This window comes from Corvus brachyrhynchos, unplaced genomic scaffold (assembly GCF_000691975.1).
Source record: "Corvus brachyrhynchos isolate BGI_N302 unplaced genomic scaffold, ASM69197v1 scaffold17, whole genome shotgun sequence".
NCBI lineage: Eukaryota > Metazoa > Chordata > Aves > Passeriformes > Corvidae > Corvus > Corvus brachyrhynchos.
The window spans coordinates 17,415,041-17,430,774 of NW_008240046.1; the positions used below are offsets into that span (position 1 = coordinate 17,415,041).

The 15,734-nt window shown below is 35.5% G+C and overlaps 1 protein-coding gene across 1 annotated transcript in view; it reads right to left on the reverse strand.

Annotated features, from left to right (window-relative positions):
* Positions 1 to 15,734, reverse strand: part of GALNTL6 (polypeptide N-acetylgalactosaminyltransferase-like 6) — a 281,614-nt gene that overhangs the window by 236,255 nt on the left and 29,625 nt on the right. The window contains exon 4 of the mRNA XM_017744313.1: positions 6,378 to 6,544. Within this exon, the coding sequence (XP_017599802.1) occupies positions 6,378 to 6,544 (167 nt within the window). The remainder of the gene's footprint in view (positions 1 to 6,377; positions 6,545 to 15,734) is intronic.

Consider the following 15,734-nt stretch of genomic DNA (forward strand, 5'->3'; position numbering starts at 1 on the left):
GTAGGGAAATGAGGTATAAAAACAACATCTTTTCAAATTTTTCAGAAACTAATGTGCATCTTTTCCATAGTTCATTAACTGAAGCAGAAAAAGATAATTGTGAGATAATTGTTCAAGTCTCTTGTCAAGTTGTTTAGTCTATTACTGCAATGTATTAATGCTTTTTCAAGGGGAAAGTAAACAGCTGATGTTTCAGAGAAAAGCCGATGTAGAAACCAATGTTTATGCAGATTTAAAAATTTTCCTTTCTGTTTGCAAGATCAAACTTGAGTATTCCACATGAGGAATTTAAATTGAATTATGGCTGAAATTACATTATTTTAAACCCTAAGGAAATGTAAATCAAAGCTGAGATGCACAGTAGAAAATTTGCCACATGAATAAATGTGCTTCCAGTATTTCAAGATTACTCAGAGTGACTACACTGTTTTAAACTGAGACTTACTTCAGGTATCTCACGAACCATACTCAATACAAGCATGGCATAACAGTTTCAGAAGCTGACACCCAGAGAACACAATCTTGCTAAGTACAGGCTGCTCACTGGTTCCCATCTCAAAAATTCCTCGCATGTTCACAGACCAAAGGGATGCAGTGTGTAGGCACAATGCACACCCATCAAGCAGTCCATAGGGTGGGCAGCTAAAGATAGACTGAGCAATATAGAGCTTGTGGAAACAAAAACTCTGTATTCTGACTCCACAAGTACTCAAAAGTGAAATTACTTATCTATTATAATCAATTTGATCAACTATGTGAAAAATAAAAATTTGTTTGTATACTAATGTTTTGTCACTGGAGTTTTCATTTTTACAGCCAAGTTGTATTTGAATTCCCTGTATACATTAGGATGTGGGTATAATCCTAAATTTATCCCACAACAGACACATTCTCAATTAATTCTGTCTAGGTAAAGTGTAAAACTTCAATTGTTTGAAGTTCTTCCCACCTCTCGCCTTTCTCACAACATGACAATACTTTTACTCGAGCAAATAAAATGCATTTTGAGATGAGGTACAGTTGCCTTCAAAATGACCATTATTCTTCTGAGCTGAACTCTCACCAGCCTCAGGACAACCCTTTCTTTTCCCACTGGTAAAGCCGTTCTGTCAAATCAAAATGCCTTCAGTAATGAAACTGCTATTGTGAGGTACATCAAGAAGCTGAATGTAAAATCTTGTACTCCATAATTTCAGAAGAAAAACTCCACAACAGAATTTATAATGTTAAACAATCAAAATTGGGAATATACAGTGAAGAACAGAAAACTTGGTATTACAGATTCAAATCAGTTTATTCCAACCTAAGCACAGATCTTTTAAGTTGTACTTGTTACAGTGATAGTATTTTTTTTTTTGACCAGAAGCAAGTCCCAAATTTCATGAAATTCAAATCACTGAGTGCACTGTAGAGGAAATGAATGAGGCATTTTATAGCTCAATATCACAAGTATAAAAATGTAAATACTGCATTTAGTTAGATCTCTAGTCAATATAGACATCTTGAAACTGAATTTGTTTCATTTTCTATTTGACCTTTTCCTTTTTTTCTTTTAAATCTCTTTAAAAATCAGACTGACCTTCATATAGGGTTAAAAGTTAAGATTTTTTTTTTTCCTGAGTATTACACATGATGTAGTAATATGTCAATATGAAGGTCAACATTACTTGAAAACTTTGCTGTATTTAACTCTGCTCCTATAAAGTTTTGCTTATGCTACCAGTGATATGTACAGTGCAATTCAAGTTGCTGGGGTCACTCTGGGTTCCAGGATGCTGCATTAAGCAAGTGTGAAGCCACTGCAAATTCTTTAGTAAGCAGAAAACATCTCTTTACCTTTGTATAATTACTTGTCTGCAGCAACAGGCTTCCCAGCTGGTAAGGCTGTGTGTTTCAGGTATAGCTATTCATCTACAAACCTAATAGATTTATATGTGGATTCATCCTTACTTTCTTGCCAATAAGGCCTTACATGAGCTATGCCTAACAGCAATTTTTGGAGATATGAGCTTTCATCATACTGAGAGTTTCTGTCTATAGCAGAGGTTTCCTACAACAAGACATTTATACAATACAATTCCACTTTCATTTAATCAGAAAGTTGTATCTAGCCATGAACTGAAGCCAAGCATCGATACACTTGAATCTCAATTATGTTACATAAACTGTCTAGAAACAAAATACAGGTAAGTTCAGCTTCATGCAACAGCATGTATTCCTTCAGTGGAAAGTGGTGCAATCTGATAGTGTGATAGAGTTGCTCTGCTTTTAGCACAAACTCTCTTCCCTTATTCTTCCATTACTGTATAATATGACCAGTGTAGTTTACAGAACTACAGTTTAAAAAGCACCCCAGTCATACATCAGGTCTTCTTCCATGTTCACAGGAAAAAAGCACATTACTGGCACTGAAGTTCACCAACCAACTAAAGCTCTGATGAAGTAGTTACAGGTTGCTTTTGCTCTCTGACCTCCATGTTATTAATCTGGGCTATTCAGAGGTCTGACACAAACCATATGGTAACTGATAGGGGACACTATGATACTCTCAAATGACTAGTGGCCCAGAAAACAGACCTAAGCAAGGGGACAGATACCAGAGAACATAATAGACAGAAAAATGAGAAGGGACTGGCTCATCAACATGAAGGAAAATTTCCTAGTTTGTCATTTTCTACCAAAAAACCCCCCAGTTCATTGCCAGTGACAGGAACTACTTGAAGAAGAAGCTGCTGGCTACTAAGTTTTCATTTTTTTTTTCCCTTGGCAAATCTGAGGGTTTTTTTCAAACTAAAATACTGCCAAATAATTGTTACTGCTAATAAATTTGTTGGCTGTGGCACTGTTTATTTTTTCTTCTAATAGGTGCTATACCGGTTCAAGAACTACGGGGTAATGTCAGAATGCTTGGTAAGTCAGCTTTACATTCATGGGCATATACTGTGTTAGTAACAGTTTAGAAGTCTGATTATGCTAATAAAGTAATTAAAACACCAAAAGAAATAAAGGTTGATGTACAAATACATCAAATACTGGCAACCTACATGAACTGTTTAACTAATGAATTATGCAAATCTATGTTTCCCCAAAGTTTTAAAACATTAATTATAGTTATTATTCTTCTGTAAATGCAAGCTGTTCCATAACTGAACCAATGAAAATTTGCTGTCTTTTTCAATTTCCCCTTTCCTTTGAAACCGTTGCCCACATTCTGCTTCTTGCCCCTTTTCAGGGATCTGCTGACTTCAGAGCAAGCTAGGTCAAGAAGAAACACCCTATCTCTAAAGTAAAACCTTATTCCCAATCCTCCCCACCTTCCATTTCAAACAACCCTCACACAAACACCAAAACTCTCCCAGAAAAAAAAGTCACTTTCCACAAGGCTCATTTTCCCAGAAATCAGGGTCACAAAACCAGAGCTGCACACAAAGCCACTGCAGATACCTGACACAGATGTGTTGGTATCTCCAATATAAAGGTTCATTTTCCATGACACTGAAGCTGATGGGTCTTTGAGTTTGAAATACAGGGCTTACATGAATCAGGTTCTGGATTTGCAATCCCAAATCCATCACAAATCAGAAATACTTTGCATGCTTTAGTATGCAAAAATATGTACATCATTAAATTGCACCCTTATTGTATCCGCGGCTTTCTAAGGCAAGCTAAATAGAAGTCTATTATTTGCCTCTCCTTTACAGAGCTTGTTAAATGACCATGTATTTATTCTACATGTATTAGAGCACCTATGAACTCTAGATTCAGTCCCCTTTCATCTCACCAGTACACCAACATTCGTCCATTTGTGTTTACAATATAAATCAAAGCTGTTATTTTTGTTGAAATGGAGTTCCACTAAATCAGACATTTTTCTCCAACCCATTGCTTCACCATTTCTAAATATAAGCACTCTCTATAAGTTATATGAATAAAGAAATCTTGCAACTCTGTGTACCTATTCTTAAATCGACATTTCTTTCTGTCACAGATGACTTCTAATATTCACGTAGTCTTTTATACTAAATCTGTCCATAACCAAATATTTCATTTCCAAGTTTCATAACATTTGCTTACCTCCCTCTTAATACCAAGCCTTTAGTCTGCATTATATTGCTATTTAAAGATGTGAAGCTGTCCTTTTACTTTTATAACATCTAAATGTTGTAATTTATTCTGAATATTATGCATGAACTATCTAAAGGTTTTGATCATAAAAGCCAAAGGAGTGAATATGAATAAAATGAAGGCATACAAGTAATTCTGCAGGCAAACCAGAAAACTCTTGGTATCTAGCTGTTCACTAAAACATTTTCATCATTTGTTATCAAAAGTTTTTTCAGTGTATTTCAGTATTTATGTTTGCATTAGTTAAAAACACAATATAGTCGCAGTTAAATAAAGTTTAGAGGATCACAAATACATGAATTAAACCAACTTCAAGCGTACAAAATGATTCAACTAACTTATAAGTCAATGTTACTGAATTCAGAGTAGAGACTGCAGCAGATTTTTCTTGTGTGTTCTCTCTTCTTAGAACATACAGTGCCAAATATGCTCAAGTTCAAAACCGGCAACCATTCACAAGCCCATTTCTGATCTTTATTTTAATAACATTGATAAACAGAAGCGAATCATTCTACTGGCACCGCACTTCCAGGCCCAGCTTACTCATACAAGTTTGCTTTGTAAATTTCTTCCACTTTTTCAAACATACATTAAACACTTTTGTAAAACCTTTCTATGCTATATGAACCACTTCCAGCTGAAAACTGTTTCACTGAAAAGTCAGATAGCATTATATAACTGGAAATGAAGAAGACCCTGGAGATTTGTATAGTGTTATAGCAATTAATATTACTTCCAGCAACCAGCAGAAACTAAGAGCATGCAAGAAAGAGCAACAGCCTGTTTACTGGCATCAACTCTTCTTCTAATAACCTGGAAGTAGGTAAGCTTTACAAAACACTAACATATTTAAAAATGTATCAACAACAGCAACTATGATCTTAATTTAAAAATGCTACAGTATTACCATATTGAGCAAGCATAGCCACAATAGCTGCTATTTCAGAAAAAAGCCCAAAACCAACCAACCAAACAAAAAAAAACCCCAACAGAGAAAGAAAGAAAAAAGCTTCTTTACTTGTCAGATACCTCATAAAACCAACTTACAGACTTCCCCATGAGTTGTTTACTGCTAGGAAATTGTTAGCCTGCAGAAACAGCCTGGTTGTGCTGTTTTACAGGTCTGGTTTCAAAAACTCTCATCTGTGGTCTAGATTCCATAAACATAGAATAGTCAGAACTGTATTCACTTTACAATTTCACTTAAATTGCATTACAGATCGAGAGGCAGTTCATCAAAGGACATATTGCAAGTAAACCAGCAGATATGAGAGGGCAAGATAGATGCGTGCAGCATTTATCTTTCTAAACCCTGAGATATCAAGCTAAAAAAAGATCTTACAAAAATGATTCTGCTACTGCAGCACTCCACTAATATTTCTCTCACTCACCCAGGGGCTTCTTAAAACAGCAGGTCAGAAATCTATTCCTCTAAGTTGCTGAGATAAAGGTTTTAAGCAAAACATTAGCAAAGGGTACAATTCTCTCTTTTACTGTCTATTAATCTACTGAGAACAAAGCTCACATACACACCAGAAACTGATGTTTCAACAGAAACAGAAAACCCATCCCCCAAAACACCAAAGTCAAAGGTTTTCATGCTTAAACTTCTAAGACATAACTGAAATTTTAAAAAAACCCCTCTTTCCCAGTTCCATATCCTTATCATGGAGGAATTTTACCTAAAGAACTGTTAAAATTCATTTAGGGAACTTGAGGCATTCATTTTTTGTGCTGCATTCAAGAAGTAATGGTAGCATATGACATTAAGTGAATAAGGTTTTCTTAATTTTACTATATATATATTATGTAAACTTTGATCAACTATTCTAAAGCATTTTTTTCACATTCTATTCAAAAGAGCCTCATTTCTCTGTATGGTTATTTTATACTAGTATGTGAATCTGCCTAGATCAGTAAAATTCCAGGATCAAAAGCTAATTCGTTGGATCCAACATGGTCAAAGTTGATACATTTTTCAGAGAAAAAGAGAAATGTCTGCAGTATTTCAGTAACAACCTTCAAAATACAACATTAAGAAGGGTTAATGAACAGTTCACAGTCTCTCTTCCCTTTGACACGAATTTCAGTATTCATGCCAAGCAAAACAAAAGCCTCTTATAAATGTTTATTCCTGCTAACAATCAAACAGTACATCAAGGCAAGCAGTCCAGGTCTCCTGCTTTTGCTTCCTGTATGGACCACACTGCATTTATAAGTTTCAAGTTAAAACAAAACCAGCTGGGCCTTACCTCTGTCACTGAAGTCATCCACCAGAATTATCTCTGCGATGAGGCTGTCTGGAGTGCGGTTGATGATGCTGTGGATGGTGCGCAAGAGCGAAGTCCAGCCTTCATTATGAAACGGGATAATGATGCTGGTGTTTGGTAGTGTTTCCAAGTACACCTTGTGCTTACAGCTGGAGAGGCAAGAAAGTAATTGTATAAGCATACTGAAAATCTCAGTTGGCATATGCTGTCATCCATTTGGGCAATTCAACCAACATGGTTTCTGGCATAAAATTGAACAGTGCAATCAAGCAGTATCTTCATGTGAAAATAACTGGATTGTTTAAAACACACTGCTTACAATACTGAGTAAACTGGAACAATAACAAAATTTAAGCGGAATGAGTGAAAAAAATCTAACTGGCTGGAATTCTTTTCCTTTACTGAAAACTTTTTCCTGCAGTATGACAGATGACATATCTTCTACGACATCATTTCCAAAAACCAAATCCTCTTATCAAAAAGAACTCTGAAGCATAATATGAAGCTAATCTGAAATGATCGTTTGGTCTACAAAGAAAAACTCTAGAAAACATCTCAGTATTATCCTGGGTGATATGAGCTTACAATATGAAAAACAACAACAACCACAAATACAACTCCACATCTACAGATCCAAAATGACTGCTCCTATTAAATATAGAGATAAAACAATGCACAGTCCTGGAAATGCAGACTCATAAACAAGGAAATGTAAACAACCTTTCATCTTTGAAAGGGAAGCGCTGTATTTTCAACATCTTAATTACACAGCAGCTATGGAATATCAGTGCTTAACCCGGCTGTTTTCAATATTGAGTTATTTACACATTTCAGAACGAAAAAAACAAAACGTTCAAATAATGGTCATGCAAATCAGTGTCTCCTAATATCCAAAAATATTTTATGACAAATGTTTAGATTACTGTAACTGATAGGACCTCATCTTTCATGTTTTGTTGAAAAAGAGAAAAAAGGGACACATTCCTCTGTTATTAACAAAGCCTGGCATTTTCACCTCTGGGGACACAGTAACTGAATGATTTCTCATTCCTCAAAAGAAAGTCACATCATGATAAAGGTATCCCTAGAGCAGAAACCTGTCATCTTTGCAATAAACAAACAAAATTAAAAGTTTAGACCTGCAAATTCTAGGTTAAAAAAAAAAGTATAGATATCTTTGCTCCTTGTCAGAAAGTATAACTACACATATCAAACACTGCTAGAGGATATAATTTTAATTTACATATATTTGCAGCTTAGTTTGGATTTTCTCTTTATAAATGTCACTTAGAAATCAATATTTACCAATACACTGTACGGCTACCACACTGATGAAATGTTCTAAAGAAATAAAAACTCTTAGGTACTACAGCTGTATTTGCAAAATATTAACTGTTACGTACCTGCAAATAAACTAACTAGCTTTTAGATGCTCTCTTAAAAAATTAAGATTTAAATTTGTAGTTCAGACTTTTCTTCCTTAAACATAGTGAGAATTAATTTAGTGACAAGCCATTTTCAGAAATAATAACTGTGGAAACTTTTTAATAAGCAGCTTGCTGGTAAAACATACATGCACACTGGAAAAAGGAGAGCTGCTTTGCAAGAATGTGAAGTTCTGGAAAAACAAGTGCTCATTATCTAGGGGCAGAAAAGTCTAAGTATGTATATTTGAATGTTTTGTGAGAAAAAGAAAATCTGCTGCAGAAAGAGAATTCAGTAGAAATTCTTTTTCTTATCTGTTGGAAGAAGTACAACAAATGAAGCCTATTAATACATAGCTGTTTCAGTTGACCAATTAAGAATAACGCCTACCAAACCAACACCTACTGTTGCCAGCCATTTGCCAACAGGGATGCTTCTTGGACTAGAACAACTGTAACTACCAGACATACATGTAATTCTCACATGATTTTTGAAAGCAAAAGTTGCTCCCTTTAGCATTTTCAACTCCCAGTAATTATGATTTTACAACTAGTAAGTTTCTACCTCCATAAAATCCCAAGCCAAAAAAACCAAAAGAACCAAAAAACACCGCACAATACCAAGCAAGAGAACCCCACATATGTCAGACTAACAACTTCTAAAGGGCAAGAGGAAAAAAAATACTCGAAACACCCAAACACATCAGAATGACATTTTTTAAAAAGTCACCTTTCCAGTATGACAATATACCTTTTGAAAGCACCTGTACTGAAATGTGTGTATTTGCATGGTTAATATTGTAACCTTACGTGTGTAAGGATGAGGAAGGTCGTTGGATTTGGATAGTCTCATTGACAGTTTCAGAGTAATTACATATTCTTAAGTGATGAGAAAGAGAAGCAACATTGATGGATTTAGTTTAAAACTATTCAATTCTTCCTGCCGAACAGATTGCTCCAAAACAGAGCCACACTTAGAAGAGGAAAGCATCTTACACCATCTTAACATTTCTCCATCATTCAACTTTGACCTTTCATCCTCATTTACATTTACTCTTGATTGCCATTGCAAAGGTATCTGGCTATATGTGAATTGATTTCTAGTAAGAACCACAAAGCACCAAAATGTCCTTTTCTGCTTTTATAAAAAAAAGCTGGTCAGATTTCAAATTTATAGAAATAAAACCTTGAATTGCATCATTTTCTACTGTTAAAGACAGTCTGCTAGGTTTTATAGTAGTGCTTACTTGCCTTTCTTCAGCAAGTGGAATTCTGCTCATTTTTAGCCCCTTGTTCTCTGACATGAGACTCTAACTATAACAGAAGGTCACTATTTTAAAAAGCGTAACATGAAGTATGTTCTATATGAAGTTCTATTCAACATTGTCCACAGCAGAGTGCAGCTAGCCCTGTGCTGTGATGGGCTGCAGGGCAGACCTGATGAATAGCTGGAATGCTCGGGAAACGCCCATGAATTGCAACAAAGATGCAGTCAGACCTCTGCAGCTGAGACACTGGATGTACCGTGAGAATAAACCTATATATGTTTATGAGAATAAACATATATAATGCATGCAGCATTTGTTCAAAGCCCTTGAGTGTGCTTCTTTATATCCTGAGTTTTAGAAGTGATGCCAAATACCCTGACTGCAAAAAGACTACTTAGAAGCTAAAGACATTGCTTCTTGTTTTAAAAGGGAAATTCTTGAGTCTCCAACGTAATGAAAAATTGCAATTCAAGATTCTTTCATGCTTCCTGAAGAATGCAATCTTACCAGAATTTATTAAAATAAAATATAAAGCAAGGTTTGCTGTAGAAAGGAAAAACGCTATGTATAAGAGATTACCATAATCTCATATACATTCGGTAAAACCTTCTGAATTATGATATACATGTTAAATGAAACTGAACTGACTACCTATAGGAATATTTAAAAGGCTATTGAGCAAAATTGTACCTTTTCCCAGAGCCTCAAAATTTTAGTGGAAAATTCTGTCGAACTTGTATCAATTTAGCAAATTTTAGTACTTGCACACATGACCTCCAATTGTCATCCTCCACATAAAGACACTGCAAATTACTTGCACACTTTAGATGAATGTAGGCTCTATGTGGACAGTAAGTATCATTCAAGTAGTTTGAATGGCAGAAAAATGTGTCCAAGCCATTCAAGTGTCCACTGATATTCACTGAGGCTTGAAATACTAGGAAATCCATAGAGGCCTGGAAATAAATCCTAAAATCAATACTCAAAAAAGGTTAGTAGATTTAAGATGGACAGATAGGCAGTTCAGCCAGTTTCAGTGAAGTAATTAAGGGTTTGCTCCAAGACATAACTCAGCACAGAAAAGATTGATACATAGTTGATGTCAATCAACTTTAAGCTCTCCTTTTGATTATGAAATCACAGCTCGATTGATAAAGGCAAATGTATTACTGAAGAGCTTTAGTGTCACATTCTATTTTGACTGAGGAATTAAAAAAGAAAAAAAATCAGTGGTGAATTGAAAAATGGGTACACATACTAAGTCTTTCAAAATAATTTTAATGGTAATGTATTATTTGCTACTTTTAGCTTGTTTCCATCAGGACTAGTTTTTGCCCTAGTGGCACTTTAAACTGGATTAACTTTTAAAGTAACATATGAGAACCCTGCACTAACAAGACTGAATTAAATAGCAAATGAAGATGAAGACAGGTCATTTGACTCTGTTAACTCATTCTGCATATATTGTAAAATGGCTTGTTTGAATGAAATATATATTAGTATAAACACAGTATAAAAACACACAAAGTTTCAGAAGAGAAACTTGCCATGATATTTTATAATTTTGGGATTGAGGGCAGAAAACCGAATCAGCCTACCTGAAATTAGTATACCAAACTGATTTTTCACTTTGGCTTTGATCATAATAATTTCCATGAAAGTGTTTTCTGTAATCAGCTCTGGCTGTGTATGTATGCTCATCATTCCCATACTGATAAGAGGATAAATACTTACGGATGCTAAGAGGACATCACATTATTTGACTAGTCTTCCACTGGTTTTGTTATATTTTTCATCACTTTTATCCTTACCTCCATACTTGTGTTTCTTTACATAACCAAGTAGCTCAGTCCAGCAGTACTTTTAATGTTTAATGTTTGAGACACCACTCATTCACTTTTCTCAGAAACCTCACACTACCTCTTCCTCAGTTTACCTTGTTCAGCTACAGGACTAATGCTGCTTCCTCTTAAGTGGTTGGTAAGTGATCACTTACAGAACTGGAAGTTTTAGTGCTCAAGGTTTGATGCCATCTTCCACAAAGTATTCCAAAACATGCTGATCAGTCAGCTTAGCTCACACCTATGTTCATAACTCTAGGTATGTGCCATGCTACACCATCAGCACCCAGTGTGGTATAACAGTAAACATCTGCACATCCTGCAGTACATCCTAACTGAATAGACCCAAACCCCCAGTCTACTCCACAGGGTGATTTTGGGATTATTCCTAGCTCTACAGGCTGCCAGACTAGGCTGGTGAGTTCAATCAGCTTGCCCATTTCACAGCCAGACTGGAATCCAGCAACATATGGGCATGTTATCTCTCTTGTTCTTTCACCACACAGTCTCATCATATGCAAGTAACATGCCAACTCTTCTCCTGACCTTTAAAAGACAGTGGCTTTCAGTGCTCAAGACTATACTGCCTATACTACTGATCATCTTCAGTTCATCTTATGGAATCCCTTACCAATACTTTCCTTATTGGAGACTGGGAATCCAGCTTATTGCGGAATTTCACAGTGACACATTTGATCACACAAAACAATAGAAAAAAAATAGCTTATCATTATTCCATAGAGCAAGTTAACTATTAAACCAAAATAATTTGCTTCTATAGTATGATCCAACTGCATGCTGGTCCTGTTACAAAGGCAAACCAGGAAGAGGATGTCCATTGTGTTTGCTAGGTGAACTCTAATTTAAAGAAAGCATATACTTTGAAATTTTTGTATTTTTATACAATGCACTCATCCTAGACGCTTAAAAATGCAGAACTTTTCAGAAAGAGTTCAGTCAAGTAACTACTAGTCTTTTGGTTGTACTTTTCAAAACAAATAAATGGCTGCCGCCAAAGAGATTATTTTAAGCCCTTTGGAAAGCAAGGTCATTTATATTCAGAGGGCAGTATCCGAATGCCTGAATCAACAAGTTGGGAGGGGACAAGGGGATGAAGAAGCAACAGTATATGAAGAAGCAACTAGGACTCATGGTAGGAGTATTATTCAAGGAGGTGAAGAAGCTGACAATTGAAACTAGAAAAGAGCTCCTACTCAGCAGAAACATTTTCTGCATAGCCTTAATAGAATACTACAGATTGGCCTTAGTAATGTACACCAGAAGCTTTCCTAAAGATGCCTCTTTTATTGCATTTAAACATAACATTATTTTAGTGCAGCACACTAGCACTTATTCATGGAACAGTGCTGAATAATAGGTTCAGTAGCTAAGGTTAAAAAAATGGAAAATTTCTTGGCATAAATAATAGATTTCTTCAAGCTTATTTATTGAAGTCTTAAATGTCAGAATACATTCTGTGTTATGTCTGAAATGCCTCAGTAGACACACTCAGCAAGAAAATAACCATGATAAGCAACAGTCATCCTGCTAGTTAAGTAGCTCACACATGTATTTTCTTACTGAAGTTATTACATTACCATTCAGAACAAAGGGAGTTTAGAAGAGGACATGCAAGCGGCATTATGCACTGCCCCTGCACAAATACTCAGAATTATTAAATAACACTAGCCATGTGGACTTTGCAAAAAAATATTTTATAAATGTTAACACTTGTGTTAAAAAAAAAAAACCACAACCAAAAACTGGCATCAAATGATGAATTTGCTGATGAGTCAGATACAATGTCATTTTCAAGATTACAATGAATCAAAAGTTATGAACCTTGAATTTTGCTTTCAAATATCGCTGTCCTCGACCAATTTAGTCTCTCTTTCTATGATATTTCAGAACTTAATATCTAGTATTTCCTATCAAAGATTATCACTACATCATTAAATTAGTCCCTCAGAGACTACTGGGTGAGATTTTTACAAACAGAGGCCCTATCTACCAGTCTACAAGCTGTTTCCACATTTTGAAGCTGTAACTGCTTTGAAAATCAATCTCTGTTCAAAGAATCTCCTTCCTCTCTCCCTCCTATTAGATACTAATTAAGCACTTATTAAGATACTTATTAAGCACTAATCACACTTATGATTCAATTTTGTAATTTATTACTGTTTTGAAAAACTGAATTCCGAAAGCTGCACAGTACTGTTTATTATGCACACCTGCCACAGTCACCAGAAAATGGTTACTTATGAAACCCAAGTTCTTTAAAAAAGGTAAAGTAGAAGTTATTTGTAAACAATTTCTATAGTAAAAAATTTTAAATGCACATAACTGATAAAGTGGAACTTTCTATCAGCTTGTACTTGGCATGCTGCTCCTACAGTTTATTTTTGGAGCTTGGCACTTGGTTCCAGCAGTTAAAGGCTTATTCATAAAAGTAATACACAGTCACACCCTTGGTTTAAAACACTCAATATTGACTTAATTATTCCTTTAGGATACAGAACTCTTCTGCTTGTTTGAAACAAGAATCAAAACCAAGTTTTTGAACAAAACAATTTTAAAGTTGGCTTCAAGGTTGCAGGGAGACTTTTAAAAGGTTAAGAGAATAGCAAGAGGTTCCTCTATTCCTGAAATATTAACCTGCCTGAGGAAGAAAAAGAGATGTCCCAGAAACACCATGAAGATATCTGCAGCCAGCACTTTTAAAATACAACTTGAAAAGAGGACTATTCATAAAAAGTGAAGATGTGAAAAGAAGTTATAATTACACTTCTTTCTTACTCACTATTATAAATGCTAAGACTATCATGATTTCATTTTCTAGGTTAGCTTACTCTACTGGGTACCAATAACAGCATCCTTTTACTTCAAGGAACAGGAGTAGTTCCTGTTTAATTCACTGATAACTTTATATGTGGGGGGGAAAAGATGGCCTAAACATCATACGAGCTTAAGAAAAGATGCAGAACTTCCAAACCCTCCATCTTTACAGCTTCACAGTTAACAGAAACATGCAGAAATACACTGCCTCTGTAGAAGACAAAATGAAAGAATACAGGCTTCTAAAATGATGAGAAAGGAGAGCAGTGCTGGCAGCATTCCAGCCACTTGACAGCACAAGCTGATTCATAAAAGCAGCAATTTGATTGACCCTGTAGATATATCAACAATGTTTTAAGCACACTAAGGGATACCAGTAGCAATGCTGTGGTCAGTTACCAGGCTCCGTGCCTTCCAAACACATCAACAACCTTGAAAATTGCTCTGATAGATAATAACAGAGGAGAAGTTAAGTGTCTCACAGACATCCCTTTGCTGCATTTAGGAAACAAGGTAGCAGCCAACTATGGCACTTTCTGGATCATAAAAGTAGCCCACCACTAATTTTCTCCTCTTACAGGAAGTGCCAGAGAAAGTTAAAGCAAAACAGAAAGATTTTCAACCTTTTTTTCCCTACTGGCTTCATCAACTCTTGCTCTCTTAGCTAAGCTGCTTTTTGAGATCTGACCCTTTCCTTCCCGTTGTTAAAAGAAACTACAGCACCCAGTGGGCTCCCAGGTACTGACAAGACCTCCATAAGCTACCAGGACAAAACATTTCCCAGTGAAATTTACATAGTAATTGTCTTAGCATGTTCAAGTATTCAATTTACAGCAACAAGCTTCAGTCACACCATGTTTCTGTTCCAATCTAGTCTTGTCAACAGAGCCTGATTAAGTGGTGATAACCAGTAATTTCTCCTGCCATCTGACAAGGCTGTGAAATTAGCCTAGGCGTGAGTTGATGGCAGGGAAAGTAATCTTTATTTTCACAGTGACTCACAGCTGGGGAGAAAGCAGGCATTACTGGGTATAGGCCTCAATAAATGTCACAACGCTTTACTAGAACAAGTAAACCTTCTCCAAAGCATTAATGCTATTTTCACGAAAAAGAAGAAAAAAGATTAAATTGTACAGTAGAAATTGTTTGTGAAATTGCTATTAAAGGCACTATCAGCATGTCTTGGGAACTAAGAAGGCAAAATCCTGTGCTCTATGTAGACTTCCGTCAGCATGGAATTCACCAGAACTGATGGAGCTGAATTAGGTGCTTGTTGCTTTATGTCAAATTGCCTCATTTTGGCTTGTCATATACAGTCTCTTCAGCAGCACTGTGTGTCTCTGAAGAAATCAAAGTCTGTGAGTTTGCCTCACATTGTCCTTCAAACCAAAAAGTTCCTCTAACCAAGGGAAGAGTCTAAGAATCAGATAAACCATATTGACACAAAGCATGTTTATGTTTGCAATGTTTTGTTTCACAATACAGTGAGTTCTAAAATCATCATCACTTATGGAAAGATGTTATAAATTTTTCAAAAAATATATTAATATGCTTTAATAAACTTATCTACTCACCTATATGTATTAAGTCTAGGAGGCTTGGGAAATAATACATGTAATCATTTTATACCATCTCAAAATTCCTCATTAGCAAGTGCACATCAGAAAGCATCCTAGTACGCTAATTATATTTTAGCTTAAACCTTGCACTTTGTTACCTATGAATTCAAAAATAACAGACAGCAGAATTTATTTAATACATACATTATTTAATACAAACACCCTCCAACCACTTTTTTTTTTTTTTTTTTGCAAGAGCAGATCAGAGAAATAAAAATGTATTCAAAATTAATTCATCCAAACCTAGCATGCTTATCTGATGGTGTCTCAGAAGTAAGGCAGACCACAACATGATCAATAAAAAGCCTCTATTTTGAGTCTGAGGTCATTTTCCTGGTGGAAGAAGAAAGAG